This window comes from Lontra canadensis, unplaced genomic scaffold (assembly GCF_010015895.1).
Source record: "Lontra canadensis isolate GAN:19392208 unplaced genomic scaffold, GSC_riverotter_1.0 scaffold6, whole genome shotgun sequence".
NCBI lineage: Eukaryota > Metazoa > Chordata > Mammalia > Carnivora > Mustelidae > Lontra > Lontra canadensis.
In genome coordinates, this window is record NW_022631000.1 from 368,689 (window position 1) to 386,530 (window position 17,842).

Sequence of the window (17,842 nt, forward strand, 5' to 3'; positions counted from 1 at the left end):
GTGATTGGCTTTTTTCATTCAGCATAAAATTTTCCAGATTCACCATGTTGTAGTATGTCTAGTACTTCATTGTTTTTTATTGCTGAATAATATTTCCTTGTGTAGCTATACCACATTTTATCTATTCATCATTGATGGCTATTTGTGTTGTTTCCACTGTTGGACCATTATAAATAATGCTACTTCAAACACTCATGTACAGGGGGTTTTTTTTGTTGTTTGTTTTAAAGATTTTATTTATTTGACAGACAGAGATCACAAGGAGGAAGAGAGGCAGTCAGAGAGAGAGGGGGAAGCAGGCTCCCCGTGGAGCAGAGAGCCCGAAGTGGGGCTCGATCCCAGGACTCTGGGATCATGACCTGAGCTGAAGGCAGAGGCTTAACCCACTGAGCCACCCAGGTGCCCCAATGTACAGGGTTTTTTAAGGACATAAATTTTCATTTCTCTTAGGTATATATCTAGGAGTAGAATTGCTGACCCATATGGTAACACTATATTTAACCTTCTGAGGAACAGCCAGCCTGCTTTGCAAAGCCCAAACAGTGTATAAGCATTTTTATTTCCTCACATCTTTGTGGACACTTTTTAATTATACATATCCTAATGGGTTGATGTAATACCTCATTGTATTGAACTTTTTTTTTGTTTCCTGTTTTGTACAGACCTATTAACATGAAATCAGTCTAAGATTTCACCTATTTTCTGTAAGACCTTACCTAAATGGCATATTCTAAGTGACCAATGAATTCTTTAAAATCAGATTAACATTGATTAAATGTTCGTTAAAACATCTAAGAATCTAACACACTTGCTGGGAACTGATTTAAAAACCAGTAGCCTACAATAGGGACCACAATAAGTTGAAAGACAGCTGCAGGGGGATATGTTTTAAAATCCATAATGAATTTTCAACTTCTGGTAATGGCAGACAGAATAATTTTGACCAGTTGCCCCCAGAAAATCTTGACAAACTTTTTTCAAAAAATCTACCTGTAGGTATCGCAAAGCTAACAGGGAAGTGAAGATCATTAGGGCTAAGACTGAGGAAAGGAAGGAAAAGAATTAGGGTGGAACAATACAGGAGAGCCTACCAGTTTGGTTACTTTTGTCATAAAAGTATATACCAACTATGGAAGAGATGAATGAAAAGTTGAGTAGAGTTTTTAATACCCTCATTTGGATGGAGGACAAAAACTGGATAATGGGGCTAATCAAGGAATGTGGGTGGGGAGTAGGGAGGTTCTAGTAAATACCCCAAAGGCTAAACCATAAGAGTATAGAGATTAAGATTTAGCCTAGTCCTATGACATCTTAATCCCAGATACTATATCAAAGTGAACTTGCATTGCTAGTAGTTCTAGACACTCCTCAGACAAATATAAATCCATTTAAGAAGAATTCAAAAGCCCTACGAGTCCTTTGCAGGATTAAAGAAAAAAAATCTAGGCACATCAAAGTAAATTGATGAAAATGGAAGAGAAATTCTTTAAAAAGAATAAGAATTATTGAGATTATCTTTAGAAAGGCAATAATTCAGCTGGAAGCTGCCTTAGTCATATAAATAATGACAACCCAAACACACCAGAATGATTTACAGAGTCCTGAAAAATAAATATTGCCAATCTAAAATTCTTTATCCAGCAAAATACCTTTCAAATATGAAGGAGAATGCATTACTTTCTATTGCTATATAACAAATTACCAAAAATTTAATGGCTTAAAACAAAGCCATTTATTGTATCCCAGCTTCTATAGGTCAGAAGTCTGGGTATAGCTTAACTAATAGAACATCAAATAAAACAATAATAATAATAAATTAATCCAAAAGAATGCAGGAAAGAGAAAATAAATGGGCATGACATATAAAAACTGAACATTAATACAGTATATTTAAACTCAAATATATCGGTACTCACATTAAATATAAATGCCCCACGGAAAAAAATAATTTTCTCACCAGATTTTTTTTTTAATTTTAAGTAAGCTCCACACCAAATGTGAAGCCTGAACTTACAACCCCAAGGTCAAGAGTCACACGCTCTATAAATTAAGCCAACTAGCTGCTCCTCAGACTGGATTTTAAAAACAAAACACAGCAACTATAGGCTGCCAATAGTAGGTAGATCTTAATTATAAATATATAGAGAATTTAAAAGATGGGGGCACCTGGGTGGTGTAGTGGGTTAAGTGTCTGCCTTCAACTCAGGTCATGATTTTGGGGTCCTGGGATTCACCTGAGACCTGAGCTCTCTGCTCAGTGGGGAGTCTGCTTCTTCCTCTCACTCTCCCTCTGTGCTATTTCTCTCTCAAAATAAATATATAAAATCTTTTTAAAAAGTTAAAAGATGGACAAAATCATAACATACAAACATTTATGTAGCTAAATTGGTATCAAACAAAATAATATTAAGGCAAAAATATTACTAGAGTTAAAAAGGGAATCTTCATAATGATGAAACAGTTTACAATGAAGATGTAGCAGTATGCACTTAAAATATATAATCACATTTGATAAAACAAAAATAGACTCTCAAGTGAAAATAATGTTTCTATAGAGAGGGAGTTGTTGATATTTCTCCTGGTTACTGATAGAACAAACATCAAACTTTGTAAAGTTAAAGAATATTTAAGTACAATACAATACAATAAATACAATACAACTAATAAAATTATTTAATTCACACATACAAAACATGTAATTTAACAATACAATACAATACAAATAAATACAATACAACTAATAAAATGATTTAATTCACACATACAAAACATGTAATTTAACAATAGAAAAGCAAATAAACAAAAGTTGGTCTTACCTTGGGTCATAAAAGCAAGTCTCCATAAGTTTTCAAATGATTGGCATTGTACAGAATATGTGGCCCAAACGCAACTGGGCTGGAAATTAATAACAAGCAATGATGACTTTCCAAATATGACAAAAGAATAAAAAATAGGAATAAATCTCTAATTACTTAGTCCAAAATTTAAAACCTTTCCACAAAATATTCCAGGCCCAGTAGACTTCAGCAGTAAATATTATCAAATAGTTAAGAAACAGCAACACGGATCTCACACAAATTCATTCATACGATATTTCAAGAAGTGGAAATATTTCTTAACTTCTCTGAGGCAGCATAACCCTGATACCAAAACCCTACAAGGATGTCATGAGAAAGGAAAATTTCCAGACAACTACACTAATTAACACAGAGGCAAAAATTCTGAGCAAAATATTAACAAAGTCAAAAAGTACATAGGAGAAATAATCCGCCCCAGGGATGCCTGGGTAGCTCAGTAAGTTAAGTGTCTGACTTTGGTTCAGGTCATGATCCCCAAGTTTTGGGATCAGTTCCCACAGGCTCCCTGCTCATCAGGGCACCTGCTTCTCTCTCACCCTCTACCCCTCCCCTCAACTAGTGCTATTTCTTTCTCTCTCTGACTCAAATAAATAAATAAATAAAATCTTAAAAAAAAAAAAAAAAAGAAAAGAAAGGATAACCCATCCTGAACAAGTAGCATTTAGCTGAGAATGTAAGGTTCTTTTAAATTCAAAGATTAAGCAACATAATTCATCACAGTAACAGAATAAAGGAGAAAAATCATAGATCATCTAAACAGATGACGATGAAGGCATTTGATGAACTTTAACATTTATTCCTGACTTAAAAACAAACAAACAAACAAACCTCTTTGGTACTGCTACACTGAGAAAGAGTTTAGCACTTTCTTATAAAACTAGACATAAAGGCTCCAGATGATCCAGTGATTGCACTCATGGAAATTCATCCCAGAGAAATGAGAACTTACATTCACACAAAAATCTATACATACATGTTCATAGCAGCCTTATTCATGTACTTGCACAAAAACAGACAAAAAGTGCCTCTTAACAGAATCAGTGGCAAAAACAGGATTCAAACCCATGCTGCCTCTGGTAAAGACTGCATTCTTTACCAGAGCACAAGACAACTCATAATGTTTCTCATCAATTTCAAATCTCCTACTCCAGCCCAGGCTATGAGAATAAAGACAATAAAAGTACAGGAAAGTGAAAATTAATTTTAAAATTTCATTCTTTAATCTAGATGCTTTAGAGAAAAGGCAGATGAGAGAAACCAAAGGCCTGAAGAATGTTTTAAAATACTTCTCTTCCCCACTGGGATTAAGATTGTATTTCTGTCATTGCCAGTCACCATGTTAGCCCTTACCAAAAAGCCCGCTGACACAGAATAAAAAATGCAGAAACAGATACTGCTTGGTTGGACACACAATTATGACAAAAGTAGAGCTGCAGAAAAGTGGGTAAAAGATTATCTTTTCCATAAATCGTGCTGGGTCCATGCATTAATCTTGTGTAGCTGTCATAACAGATAACCACAGATTTATCTTAAAACAACAGAACTTTATTAACTTACAGTTCTTTCTGTCAGAAATCCAACACAAGTCGCAATGAGATAAATCAAAGTACTGACAGGGCTGTGTTACTCTCTAGAGACTCTAAGAGAAAATCCATTCCCTTGCCATGCTCAGATTCTAGAAGCTTCTGGGGTTCCCAACTCACTGTTCCACATTGACTCATGGCCCCCTTGCTCCATTTTCAAAGCCAGCAATGTTTCATTTCTCTGATAATTCTTCCCTACTCACATCTCTCTCTGACCACAGCCTGGAAAGGTTCTCCTGTTTTAGGGACCCATTTGATTAAATGTGGTCTGATCAGAAAACCCAGGATAGTCTCCCCATCTTGAAGTCACATCTGTAAAGTTCCCTTTGCCATGGAGACCTCTGTGATTAGGACATGGACATCTTTGCAAGTCCATCATTCTGCCTACCACAGTCAACTAAGCATTCCAATGTAAAAAAGGAGAAACTTCCTATACCTCTTACCATACACAAAATTGATTCCAGATAGACTGTAACTCCAAAAACAAATAGAAGTTTGGAGAAAAATATAGAATATTCTTATCTTCATGATAATAGGGTGGTGAAGAATTTCATAATTAAGACACAAAAACATTTGACATAGGATTGAGAAATTGGTCTACATTAAAATTAAGAACTTCTTTCATTAAAAAGTCCTATTAAAAAAGTGAAATGCAAGCAACTGAGTGGGAGAAGATATGAGGAACACACACCACCAATGAAGGGCTGTGTCAGTTTGGGTTCCCCCAAAAGCCGAGACTGAAAAGGGAACCCAGGTACAAGAGTGTGTGTTACACTTCACAAGAATAAAGTCCGTGAATTTCATTGGTAAGTTTTTATTGCTGGTGTTGATGGTGGGGTGTTGGTGGTGTTGGTGATAGTGTGTGTGTGTGTGTGTGTGTGTGTGTGTAAATTCATGCAATGGTGCACTCTCCTTTTAAGAGAAGTGATTACAGTGTAATTTCATATAAGTCCCCGAAGTCTCTTCTAAAAATATCACAATTTCCCTTCCATTGGAAGATGGCCAGTTTGTTTTATGGTGGGTAAGGGGAATTATCTCAAAGTATTATTCATATTTTTTCACTGAAACATGCACTTAAGGATCACTAATCAAAATTTGTCAGTCAAAGCTACCGATGTGGTTATTACCATGACTGTACATACAAATTTTTGGCACTAGTGATTATGTCTCTAGGGAAAATGAGTAGTTTAAAATATTAATGTATTTCTATTACTTATGCATTTTATTTTCTATGAAGTATATTTATGTATATATCCATTACCATATCAAACCACGATACTATTAACTGAGCCTACTGAAAACAGATGATTTATATTTTCATTATAATAAGTTTCTATATAGTGACTTACTCAGTCAATAAAACTTATTTATTTTGAAAACTATAATTTCATGTACCCTTATTTGAATTATATGTAATAAAGTTGCAGCCTGAGAAAAAAATAGCATATCTGGAGGGTTATAGAAAAAATTGTAAATATATGATATGCAGGATTATTTATTATTTCTCAAATATTATATCAACCCCCTAAAAAAAAAAAATCATCATCATGACCAGTGTCAAGGAGCTTATTGCTTATTTTCTACTAGACTTCAGGTCTGATGTTCAAATCCTAATCCATTTTTAATTAATTTATGTATATGGTGTCAAATAGTGGCCCAGCTTTATTCTTTTTCATGTGGCTGTCCAGTTTTCCCAACACTATTTATTGAAGATACTGTCCTTTTCCCATTGTATATTCTTGGCTCCTTTGTTGTAAGTTAATTGACCATACATGTATTTCTGGGCTCTGGGTTTGTAAGTCTTTTACTATTCTTACATCAATAAATCAGAAAAAGAAAGCATTTATTTTTAATACAATGGCATGAATAGCACATAAGAAAAAGCATGGACTTTTGGAGTCAAATGAAAATGAATTCAAACCCAGACTCTGCCACTAATTAGTGGTGTTACTGTAGGCAGGTTACTTGACTTCTCTTAGACTTTGTTTTTCACTTTCGTAAGAAGGAATAAAACATGTGCTCGGCAGGATTGTTGCGAAGAATTTTTATCCATCAATTTCATCAACATTTAAGCATTTATAAGTACTATAATAACTTAACACAAATATTTAAATAAATAAAACTCTCCTGCATCCAGTTAAGGTATAGTTCATCAATATCTCAAAAATGTGGCACCAGAACCCAGCCCATATATGATAAAACATTAGCCAAAAAACTCCTCAAGTCCTTGATTATCTCTATTACCATGAGGCACTGACCAGCTAGCTATTTTTGGGAGGTGCTGGGTAAGTGTGTGTTGCATGGGTGGAGCCTGAGAATATGAATTAGTACATAGTAAGAGCAGGACTGGTTATCTTCTCTGATCTGCTTCCTAGAACTGCTTATTGAAAACTGAACAGCAACCTTGAGGTTTCAAAAAAGGCTCATTTATAGTATCCTTCACTGTGGTAAAAAGGTCTGGTTAGAACCCAGTGAGGCAAATGAAATCACCCACGCCAACTCCTTTCAGTGGAATTGGAGGCTAATCAAAGATGGACTGATCATTCAGAAAACATTCACTGACCATTCCCACACTCAGTGCTGAATAAACACCTTGCCCTGCTGTAAAGGCAGGTATAACAGGCACAAGTATGCAAAGGGCACTGCCAAATGCCTGAGAAGTAACCTGCATGAGAAGTCAGAGCTGGCTGCTTGGGAGATAAAGTGAATATAAGAAGACTGACAACTGCATGTATCACAGCCTGTACTTGAAGGTGAAGGAGAATGTGTTTAAAAACAAGCTGATTTTTATGGAACACATCCATAAGCTGGAGGCCAACAAGGGCAGCAAGAAGATGCTGGCTGACCAGGCTGAGACACACAGGTCTAAGGTCAAGGAAGCACATAAGTGCTGGGAGGAATAGCTCCAGGTCAAGGAAGAGAACAGGACTGAGACCACGAACTAAGGCTCCCCTCTTTTGTCTGTACATAATGGCCTCCATCATTATTCAATAAAATAAGCCTTTATTTGCCTGGGTGGGGTGGATGAATTACATTTGTTTTTCTGCCAACTATGTGGCCATAGTGAGCATTTGACCAATTGAAAATCTAGGTCTTTTTTCATATCAACTGCTGTTCAATAAGGTCTCCCTGTTTATGGATGATTGAATTACTGAATGGAAATACAGGATTTTTTATTAATCTTCAGTTACATTTTATCATATTAACTTCAGCCAATTTCATTTTACCTGTTGAGTTCTGTTGGCCCTTAATCTATCATTATGCATGCTAATTATGCCTTCCAGACTTATGGTGTATCAACTTGATTAAAGTGTAAAACTGTATTCATTCAATGCAACAAGCCCCTGCCCCAGAAGAACAGCAAGAATATCCAGCTAAGACCAAGTTTACCAATCATAGAGAACTGCAAAACTCCAGTGCTAGGGGAAAATAATATATAGATTTCATGTGGTTTTTTTCTCTACAATTCTTTAGTCTTTCAATTTTAATTTTTTTCTCTTTTCTTTTCCAATCAATTTCTTATCTTATCAGCTCTCTTAAAAATCATTTTTCATTTTCATTTTTTACAGTTATATTCTATCTTTTCATTATATTTAATTTTATTTTTATGTATATACAAGTTTTTCTTTCTTTATAATTTTGAGATCTAGTTTCCTAATGAAGAAACCAAAATACACACAGGATTCAGTGTATTGCTCTATTCTGTTCACCTGTTAGATTATATTCTTTCTTCTTTAATTTTTACCATTTTTTTTCTTTTGGTTCGGGTCTCTTTTGATTTGTTTAGTGTATATTTCTCTAGGGTCATTGTTGTCATTTCAGTATTTTGTTCTCTTGTTCATCTATTCTTCTCTGGACAGAATGACAAGACAGAAAAACTCACCATAAAAAAGAGAACAAGAGGCAGTACTGACTGCCAGGGACATGATCAGTATGGATGTAAGTAAGATGTCAGAACTAGATTTCAGAATAACAATTATAAAGATACTAGCTGGGCTTGAAAAAAGTATAGGAGACACTAGGAAATCCCTTTCTGGAGAAATAAAAGAACTAAAATCCAGTCAAGTCAAAATAAAAAAAGACTATTAATGAGGTACAATAAAAAAGAGAGGCTCTAATTGCTAGAATAAATGAAGCACAAGACAGAGCTAGTGATATAGATGACAAAATGATGAAGAATAAGGAAACTGAGAAAAAGAAAGATAAAAGACTACTGGATCATGAAGGGAGAATTCAAGAGACAAATGATACATAAAGCGAAACAATATTAGAATAATTAGGATCCCAGAAGAAGTGGAAAGAGAGAGAGACAGGGAGGGGCAGAAGGCATGTTGGAGAATATTATAGCAGAGAACTTCCTTAATCTGGGGAAGGAAACAGACATTTAAATTTAAGCCCAGAAGGGACAGAGAATTCCCCTCAAAAATCAATAAAAATAGTTCAACACAAGACATATAATAGTGAAACTTGTAAATCTCAGAGACAAAAACAAAATCGTGAAAGCAGCTTGAGACAAGAGGTCTGTAAACTACAAGGTTAGAATCATAAGATTGGCAGCAGACCTAACCACGAGAGTTGGCAGGCCAGAAAGGACTGACATGAAATATTCAGGGTGCTAAGTGAGAAAAATATGCAACCAAGAATATTTTATCCAGAAAGTCTGTCAATCAAAATAGGAGAGATAAAATTTTCCAGGAAAAACAAACTAAAAGAACTTGTGATCACTGAACCAGCCCTGCAAGAAATATTAAAGGGGATATTTAAAGCAAAGAGAGAGCCCAAAAGTAACATTGACCAGGAAGGAACAAATACAATATACAGAAACAGAGATTTTACAGGTAATACAATGGCACTTAATTAATATCTTTCAATAGTTACTCTAAATGTAAATGGGCCAAATGCCCCAATCCAAAAACACAGGGTATCAGATTGGATAAAAAAGCAAGACCCATTGATATGCTGTCTGCAAGATACTCATTTTAGACCCAAAAAACACCTCCAGATTGGAAGTGAGTGGGTGGAAAACGATTTGTCATGCTAATGGACCTCAAAAGAAAGCTGGGGAGGCAATCCTTATAAGAGACAAATTAGATTTTAAACCAAAGACTGTAATAAGAGATGAGGAAGGACACTATATGATAATTAAAGGGTCTATCCAATAAGAAGCTCTAACAATTGTAAATATTTATGTCCCTAACATGTGAGCAGCCAATTATATAAACCAATTAATAAAAATATTTAAAGAAACCCATTGATAATAATACTGTAATAGTAGGAGATTTTAACACCCTCCTCGCTGCAATGAACAAATCATCTAAGCAGAAGATCAACAAGGAAACAAGGGCTTTAATGACACACTGGACCAGAGGGACTTCATAGATATATTCAGAACATTCTGTCCTAAAGCAACAGAATACACATTCTTAGGGAGTGCACATGGAACAATCTTCAGAACTGATCACATAGTGGGCCACAAATCAGGTCTCAACCAGTACCAAAGGATGGGTATCATTCCTTGCATATTTTCAGACCATAGTGCTCTGTAATTGCAAGTCAATCACAAGAGGAAATTTAGAAAAATCTCACATACATGGAGGCTAATGAGCATCCTACTAAAGAATGAATGGGTCAACTAGGAAATTAAAGAAGAATTTTAAAAATTCAGGGAAACACAGGCACCTGGGTGGCTCAGAAATTAAGTGTCTGTCTTTGGCTCAGGTCATGATCCCAGGGTCCTGGGATGAAGCCCTACATCAGGCTCCTTGCTCAGCAGAAAGCCTGCTTTTCCTCTCTCACTCCCCTGCTCGTGTTCCTGTCTCATTGTCCCTCTCTTGCTGTAAAAGAAATAAAATCTTTAAAAAGAAATTCAGAGAAACAAATTAAATGAAAATACAACTGTTGAAATCTTTGGGATGCAGCAAAGGCAGTCCTAAGAGGGAAGTATACAGCACTACAAGTTTTCCTCAAGAAACATGAAAGGCCTCAAATATACAACCTAACCTTACTCCTAAAGAAGCTGGAGAAAGACTGGCAAATAAGGTCTAAATCAGAAGAAGAGAATTAATAAAGATTTGAGTGGAAATCAATGAAATAGAAACCAAAATAATAGTACAACAGATAAATGAAACTAGGAGTTGGTTCTTCAGAAGAATTAATAAAATCCATAAAACTCTGGCCAGACTTATGTAAAAAAAAGAGAATAGACCCAAATAAATAAAATCATGAATGAGAGAGTAGAGATCACAACCAACACCACAGAAATACAAATAACTATAAGAACAAATTATGAGTAACTATATGCTGACACGTTAGGCAATCTGGAAGAAGTGGGTGCATTCCCAGAGATGTATAAATTACCAAAACTGAAACAGGAAGAAATAGAAAACCTGAACCAACACATAACCAGCAAGAAAATTAAAGTAGTAACCAAAAATCTCCCAACAAACTAGAGTTCAGGGTCAGATGGCTTCCTAGGGGAATTTTACCAAACATCTAAAGAAGAATACATATTCCTCTCAAGATGCTTCAAAAAAACAGAAATGGAAGGAAAATTTCCAAACTCTTTCTATGAGACCAACATTACTTTAATCCCAAAACCAGACAAAGACCGCACCAAAAAGGAGAATTACAGACCAATATCCCTGATGAACATGGATGTCAAAATTCTTACCAAGATCCTAGACAATATGATCTAACAGTACATTAAAAAGATTATTCACCACGACCAAGTGAGATTTATTCCAGGACTGCGAGGTTGGTTCAACATCCACAAATCAATCAATGTGATACACTCCATAATAAAAGAAAGGACAAGAACAATATGATCCTCTCAATAGATGCAGAAAAAGCATTTGACAAAGCACAGCATTCTTTCTTGATTAAAATTCTTCACAGCGTAGGGATAGAGGGAATATATCTTAACATCATAAAAGCAATATATGAAAAGCCCACAGTGACTATCATTCTCAATGCAGAAAAACTAAGAGCTTTTCCCCTAAGGTCAGGAACATGTCAGGGCTGTCTAGTATCACCACTGTTGTTCAACATAGTACTAGAAGTTCTAGTCTCACCTATCAGAAAACAGAAAGAAATAAAAGGCATCCAAATGGGCAAAGAAGAAGTCAAACTCTCACTCTTCACATATGACATGATACCCTATGTGGAAAACCCAAAAGACTCCACCCCAAGGTTGCTAGAACTCATACAGGAATTCGGCAATGTGGCAGGATATAAAATCAATGCACAGAAATCAGTTACATTTCTATACACTAACAATGAGACTTCCAATGAGAAATTCCACATATGAGTGAGGTCGCGTGATAATTGTCTTTCTCTGATTGACTTACTTCTCAGTGCCTGAGACTATTAAATATCATCCTTTCTTTTGAAGATACAACATAGAAATCCCTGTTTTCTTCCTCCCCCATGATTTTTGGGAACTTTTGAAATCTGCTTTTCCAAAATGTAAAGTACTCATTTCTCTCTGTCAATTGTCCCTTTCTTAAAAAGCAACAACTTTAAACTTATAGGTTCCTTTTTGCTTTCTAACTGTTCAGTCAGTATAATTCACTGACTGCTTTCTATGTGCAAGGCACTCATTAAGTGCTCTGGAAGATACAAAGGTGACTGAGATGTAGGCTCTGTCTTTATGAGGTTTATAAACTAATAGGGGAAATAGGGGAAACACATGCACAAAGAACAAAATAAAGAGCATAATAAGTGCTCCACTAAAAATATTTTTATTTATTTTTAAAGATAAAAATTTCTTGATTGGAATTAAGTCCAGAAGAGAGATCCTTGCTTCTTCCTTAATCATTAGTGAGACAGTAAGGTGAAATAACACTGTACGGACAGAAAGTTTGGATCAGGTTGAAAAAAATTTAAGAGGAGCTATATAAGTAATAAAAAAAAAATTGTCTTTGTATTTTCAGCACATTCTAGAGGAGAAGGTACATTGGACCAAGCTGATCATATTCCATAATTCAAAAGTCAATTCATAAGATTACCAAAATTTAATAGTGGTATTATGGATCAAATTTGATTTAAAAGTACATAAGAACTATGGCATTACCCACGGGCTTTCACTTTCTACATTATATATTGCTGAAACTTTGGAACATTTTGTAATGATTATATACTACATTCATAACTAGAAAACAAACAATATATTCATAAATATGTATGTGGAGTTTCCATTAGAGAAAAGCATTGTGTTAATTCTCTAGAAAGGTTTTATTGGGTTCTTTTTCAAAATGAAAGTAGATAAATAGATTATAAGAGTTTGAAAAAATATGAAAAATAGAAAAAAAAGAAAAAAATCACCTATAAAATTCCCATACTCATACAACTAACTGTTACTAACATGCTGAAGGGGTCATATTAGTAGTTACTAGTCCAGATTCTATGGTCACTTTTCCCCACTTGCTCACACAGGACCCTAATCTGAAAAGTTCCCCCAAATTCTTTTGGGAGTTCAGGTAATGTTTTATGCAGACTCCAAGCACAACCAGTTAACCATCTAGAAAGCTCTCATTTCTTTCCTCTTCCCCAGCTCTAACCTTGGTAGTGCCTGCTGCCTTCACAGACAGTGGCCATGGAGGGTTTGCAAGCACTGACAAGACAATGAGGCACAGCTGTGTGGAGAAGCCACATGGAAGGCTCCCTTCTCTCCCAGTAGAGAAGGGCCATTTGTGTTCCATGTCTTGGCATTCCTGCTCTTCAAAACGTGGATAAGCAGCATTTGGTAGACTTATCAGAATTGTAGAATCTCAGGTACCTTATGGTTCTTGGTGTTATAGTAAATGGAATCGATTCTCTAATTTTCCTTTCTTTATTTTCATTGTTTGTGTATAAGAAAGCAACTGATTTCTGTACATTGATTTTGTATCCTGCCACATTGCTGAATTGCTGTATGAGTTCTAGTAGTTTGGGGGTGGAGTCTTTTGGATTTTCCATATAAAGTATCATGTCATCTGTGAAGAGACAGAGTTTGACTTCTTCATTGCCAATTCGAATACCTATTATTTCTCTTTGTTGTCTGATTGCTGTTGCTAGGACTTCTAATACTATGTTGAACAAGAGTGGTGAGAGTGCGCATCTTTGTCGTGTTCCTGATCTCAAAGGGAAGGCTGAGAGGTACTCGAGGAACTACAGGACATTCATGAAAGAAATTGAAGAAGACACAAAAAGATGGAAGACCATTCCATGCTCATGGATTAGAAGAATAAACACTGTTAAAATGTCTATACTGCCTAGAGCAATCTATACTTTCAATGCCATTCTGATCAAAATACCACCAGTATTTTTCAAAGAGCCAGAGCAATCAATCCTTAAATTTGTATGGAATCAAAAGAGACCCCGAATTGCTAAGGAAATGTTGAAAAAGAAAAACAAAACTGGGAGCATCACATTGCCTGATTTCAAGCTTTACTACAAAGCTATGATCACCAAGACAGCATGGTCCTGGCACAAAAACAGACACATAGACCAATGGAACAGAGTAGAGAGCCCAGATATGGACCCTCAACTCTATGGTCAAATAATCTTTGACAAAGTAGGAAAAAATATACAGTGGAAAAAGTCTCTTCAATAAATGGTGCTGGGAAAACTGGACAGCTATGTGTAGAAGAATGAAACTCGACCATTCCCTTACACCATACACAAAGATAAACTCGAAATGGATAAAAGACCTCAACATGAAGCAGGAATCCATCAGAATCCTAGAGGAGAACATAAGCAGTAACCTCTTCGACACTGGCCACAGTAACTTCCTTCAAGACATGTCTCCAAAGGCAAAGGAAACAAAAGCAAAAATGAATTTTGGGGGCTTTATCAAGAGCAAAAGCTTCTGCACAGCAAAGGAAACAGTCAACAAAACAAAGAGGAAACCCACAGAATGGGAGAAGATATTTGCAAAGGGCTGCTATCCAGGATCTATAAAGAACTCCTCAAACTCAACACACACAAAACAGATAGTCATGTCAAAAAATGGGCAGAAGACATGAACAGACACTTCTCCAATGAAGACATACAAAGGGCTAACAGATGCATGAAAAAATGTTCATCATCACTAGCCATCAGGGAGATTCAAATCAAAACCACATTGAGATACCACCTCACACCAGTTAGAATGGCCAAAATCAATGAGACAGTAAACAACAAGTGTTGGAGAGGATGTGGAGAAGGGGGAACCCTCTTACACTGTTGGTGGGAATGCAAGTTGGAGCAGCCACTTTGGAGAACAGTGTGGAGATTCCTCAAGAAATTAAAAATAGAGCTCCCCTATGATCCTGCCATTACACTACTGGGTATTTGCCCCAAAGATACAGATGTAGTGAAAAGAAGGGCCATCTGTATGCCAATGTTTATAGCAGCAATAGCCACAGTCGCCAAACTGTGGAAAGAACCAAGATGCCCTTCAATGGAAGAATGGCTAAAGAAGATGTGGTCCATATATACTATGGAGTACTATACCTCCATCAGAAAGGATGAATACCCAACTTTTGTATCAACATGGACGGGACTGGAAGAGATTATGCTGAGTGAAATAACTCAAGCAGAGAGAGTCACTTATCACATGGTTTTGCTTATTTGTGGAGCATAAGGAATAACATGGAGGACATGAGGAGATGGAAAGGAGAAGTGAGTTGGGGGAAATTGGAGGGGGAGACGAACCCTGAAAGACTGTGGACTCAGAAACAATCTGAGAGTTGTGGAGAGGAGGGGAGTGTGGAGAGGAGGGGAGTAGGGGGTTGGTGAGCCTGGTGGTGAGTATTATGGAGGGCATGTGTTGCATGGAGCACTGGGTGTGGTGCATAAACAATGAATTCTGGAACACTGAAAAGAAATTTAAAAAAAAAAATTAAAGACCACCATGTTCTCTCGGGCGGGTGTTGCTGTGCTCTCGGGCTGGACCGTGCAGCTGCAATGGATCCAAGTTCGAAATATGGCAACTTTAAAAGATATTACCAGACAACTAAAGTCAATCAAAAACATCCAGAAAATCACCAAGTCTATGAAAATGGTAGCAGCAGCAAAATATGCCCGAGCTGAGAGGGAGTGGAAACCAGCTCGAGTGTACAGGATAGGATCTTTAGCTCTGTATGAAAAAGCTGATATTAAGGTGCCTGAAGACAAGAAGAAGCACCTGCTTATCAGTGTGTCCTCAGATCGAGGGCTCTGTGGTGCTATTCATTCCTCGGTTGCAAAACAGATGAAAAATGAGGTGGCCACTGCTCACAGCAGCCGGGAAGGAAGTCATGCTTGTTGGAATTGGTGATAAAATCAGGGGTATACTTCATAGGACTCACTTGGACCAGTTTCTGGTGTCCTTCAAAGAAGTGGGAAGAAAACCTCCTACTTTTGGAGATGCATCTGTCATTGCCCTTGAACTGCTAAATTCTGGATATGAATTTGATCGGTTCAGGTCTGTTATCTCGTACAAGACAGAAGAAAAGCCCATCTTTTCCCTTGAAACCGTTGCAAGTGCTGAGAGCATGAGCATCTATGATGATGTCGATGCCGACGTGCTGAAGAATTACCAAGAATACAATTTGGCCAACATCATCTACTATTTGTTAAAGGAGTCCACCACGAGTGAGCAAAGTGCCAGGATGACAGCTATGGACAACGCCAGCAAGAATGCTTCCGAGATGATTGACAAACTGACTTTGACGTTCAATCGCACCCGCCAGGCTGTCATCACGAAGGAGTTGATTGAAATCATCTCTGGTGCAGCAGCTCTGGATTAATGAAAACCAAGTTTCATCCTCAGACAAGAGGTAAAGAAGAAAAATTCAGCCAGCTGATTTTATTTTTAGCTTACTGCTGTCCTTGTCAGAAGAAATTGTTGCCATTGTTTAACCAATAAAGACAGCAAGATGTTTGTAAATTATCTTAAAATAAACAACTTACCATAAAAAAGAAAAAAGAAATGCAGAATCTCAGGTCCCTATATCAGAACCTGAATTTTAACAAGAATCCCAGGTGATTCATATTCAAATAACAGTTTGAGAGGCAACTACTTAAATCCCCTCCCTGGGATTAAAGCCTTAACTCCCTGGGAGGCAAGGACAATATTGGGTCAAGTAAGAAAGCTGACAAATAATAGGACTTTTGATAATGATGACATCACTTTGATGACCTTACCTTTGTGACTGGGCCCAATTGGGAATGCTTGGGTACTTTCTCTAAGGAAGAGCTCTCCCTTAGGAGAGGCCCTCCCTCCTCACTGCATCGGAGATACAAACTTTTGGTGACCTGTCACTTCTATTTCAGTTCAACTAACCATGGCTGAGGCTCAAACTAAGAATCCACCAGAGGATAGGAAGTTTTACACTGCTACACATGTAAATTATATGTATTTCACATATATTTATATATATTTATATTTCATATATTTCACATATATTTTACATACATCCATAACTATAAAAATACACTTATTAAAAATAAATGTAAAATATATTTTTACTTAGTCAATGTTGATTTAGTACCTATTACTTACAAAATATTCCATGATGGGCTATGGGAATACCAAAGTAAGTAAAACAAGTCTCTGCCCTCAAAGGAAGCAAATGGGACAAGTAGGGATCTTTCCAGGACAGTTTGAGGAAAGAGTCAAAAGATTCCCAAACAAAGCAGTCTTACTGCAGTTTGGAGAAGCCACTATTAAATCTTGTCCCTATAGCCTCTGCATGCCTATTCTCCAGGTGGAATGGCCTGCTTCCATTTCCATTCTTCTACATTCTTACCCACCCTCCAAGACCAAGTTCAAATGCAAACTGAGGAGTAAAATCTGCCCCAATCCTCTCAGCTAAATATGCTTTTGACACTTTAGAACTCCCTGCATATCCTGCCTTGAGACAAATTATGTATGTTGAGGCCTTATGGGTGTGGGATGAATCATTTGTAGCAAAGAATGTATAGTAGTCAGTCTTCTTGGATTCCCCCTAGGGTCTAGCTTGATGTGCCATAAATAGTTTTTGAAGAAAGAAACAACAATATTAACATTTCCCTATTCAGGAAATGTATCAGCTTTCTCGAATCATTGTCAGAGTGAACATGAGGGAGAATGCTGAACACTGCTAGGGTAGTTAGGAGGATTAGGCACCTCCCCCTGCAACCCCGCAACCCTACCACCACCATTTTTCTTTGGTCAGATGGGTTCTTTCACACAGAAACAACACCCTCATTAGTGATCAGTAGTTGTTAATTCCAGCTGAATGGAATTTCAAGTTGTCAGCTGGATAGAAGTGGGCTGGCTATATTGCCTGATAGTATTTAAGAAGACTCCTACCTTAATGGATCGCACTTTCTATGCCTGGTTTTCCCTAAAGCTGAGATGGCATCCCAGGCTCAGAAACCTCTCTGCGAGGAGTGTAGGATTGCTGTTAATTTTGT

At 36.8% G+C, this 17,842-nt stretch overlaps 1 protein-coding gene and 1 pseudogene across 1 annotated transcript; both read left to right on the forward strand.

Annotated features, from left to right (window-relative positions):
* LOC116864746 overlaps positions 1 to 7,386 on the forward strand; it is a 28,643-nt pseudogene extending 21,257 nt beyond the window's left edge.
* Positions 7,387 to 15,314: 7,928 nt separating this feature from the next.
* Positions 15,315 to 16,363, forward strand: LOC116864487 (ATP synthase subunit gamma, mitochondrial-like). The gene is given in 2 exon segments (XM_032852011.1): positions 15,315 to 15,674; positions 15,676 to 16,363. Coding segments are annotated over 2 exon segments (876 nt in total). The 3' UTR covers positions 16,192 to 16,363.
* The last annotated feature ends 1,479 nt before the right edge of the window (positions 16,364 to 17,842 follow it).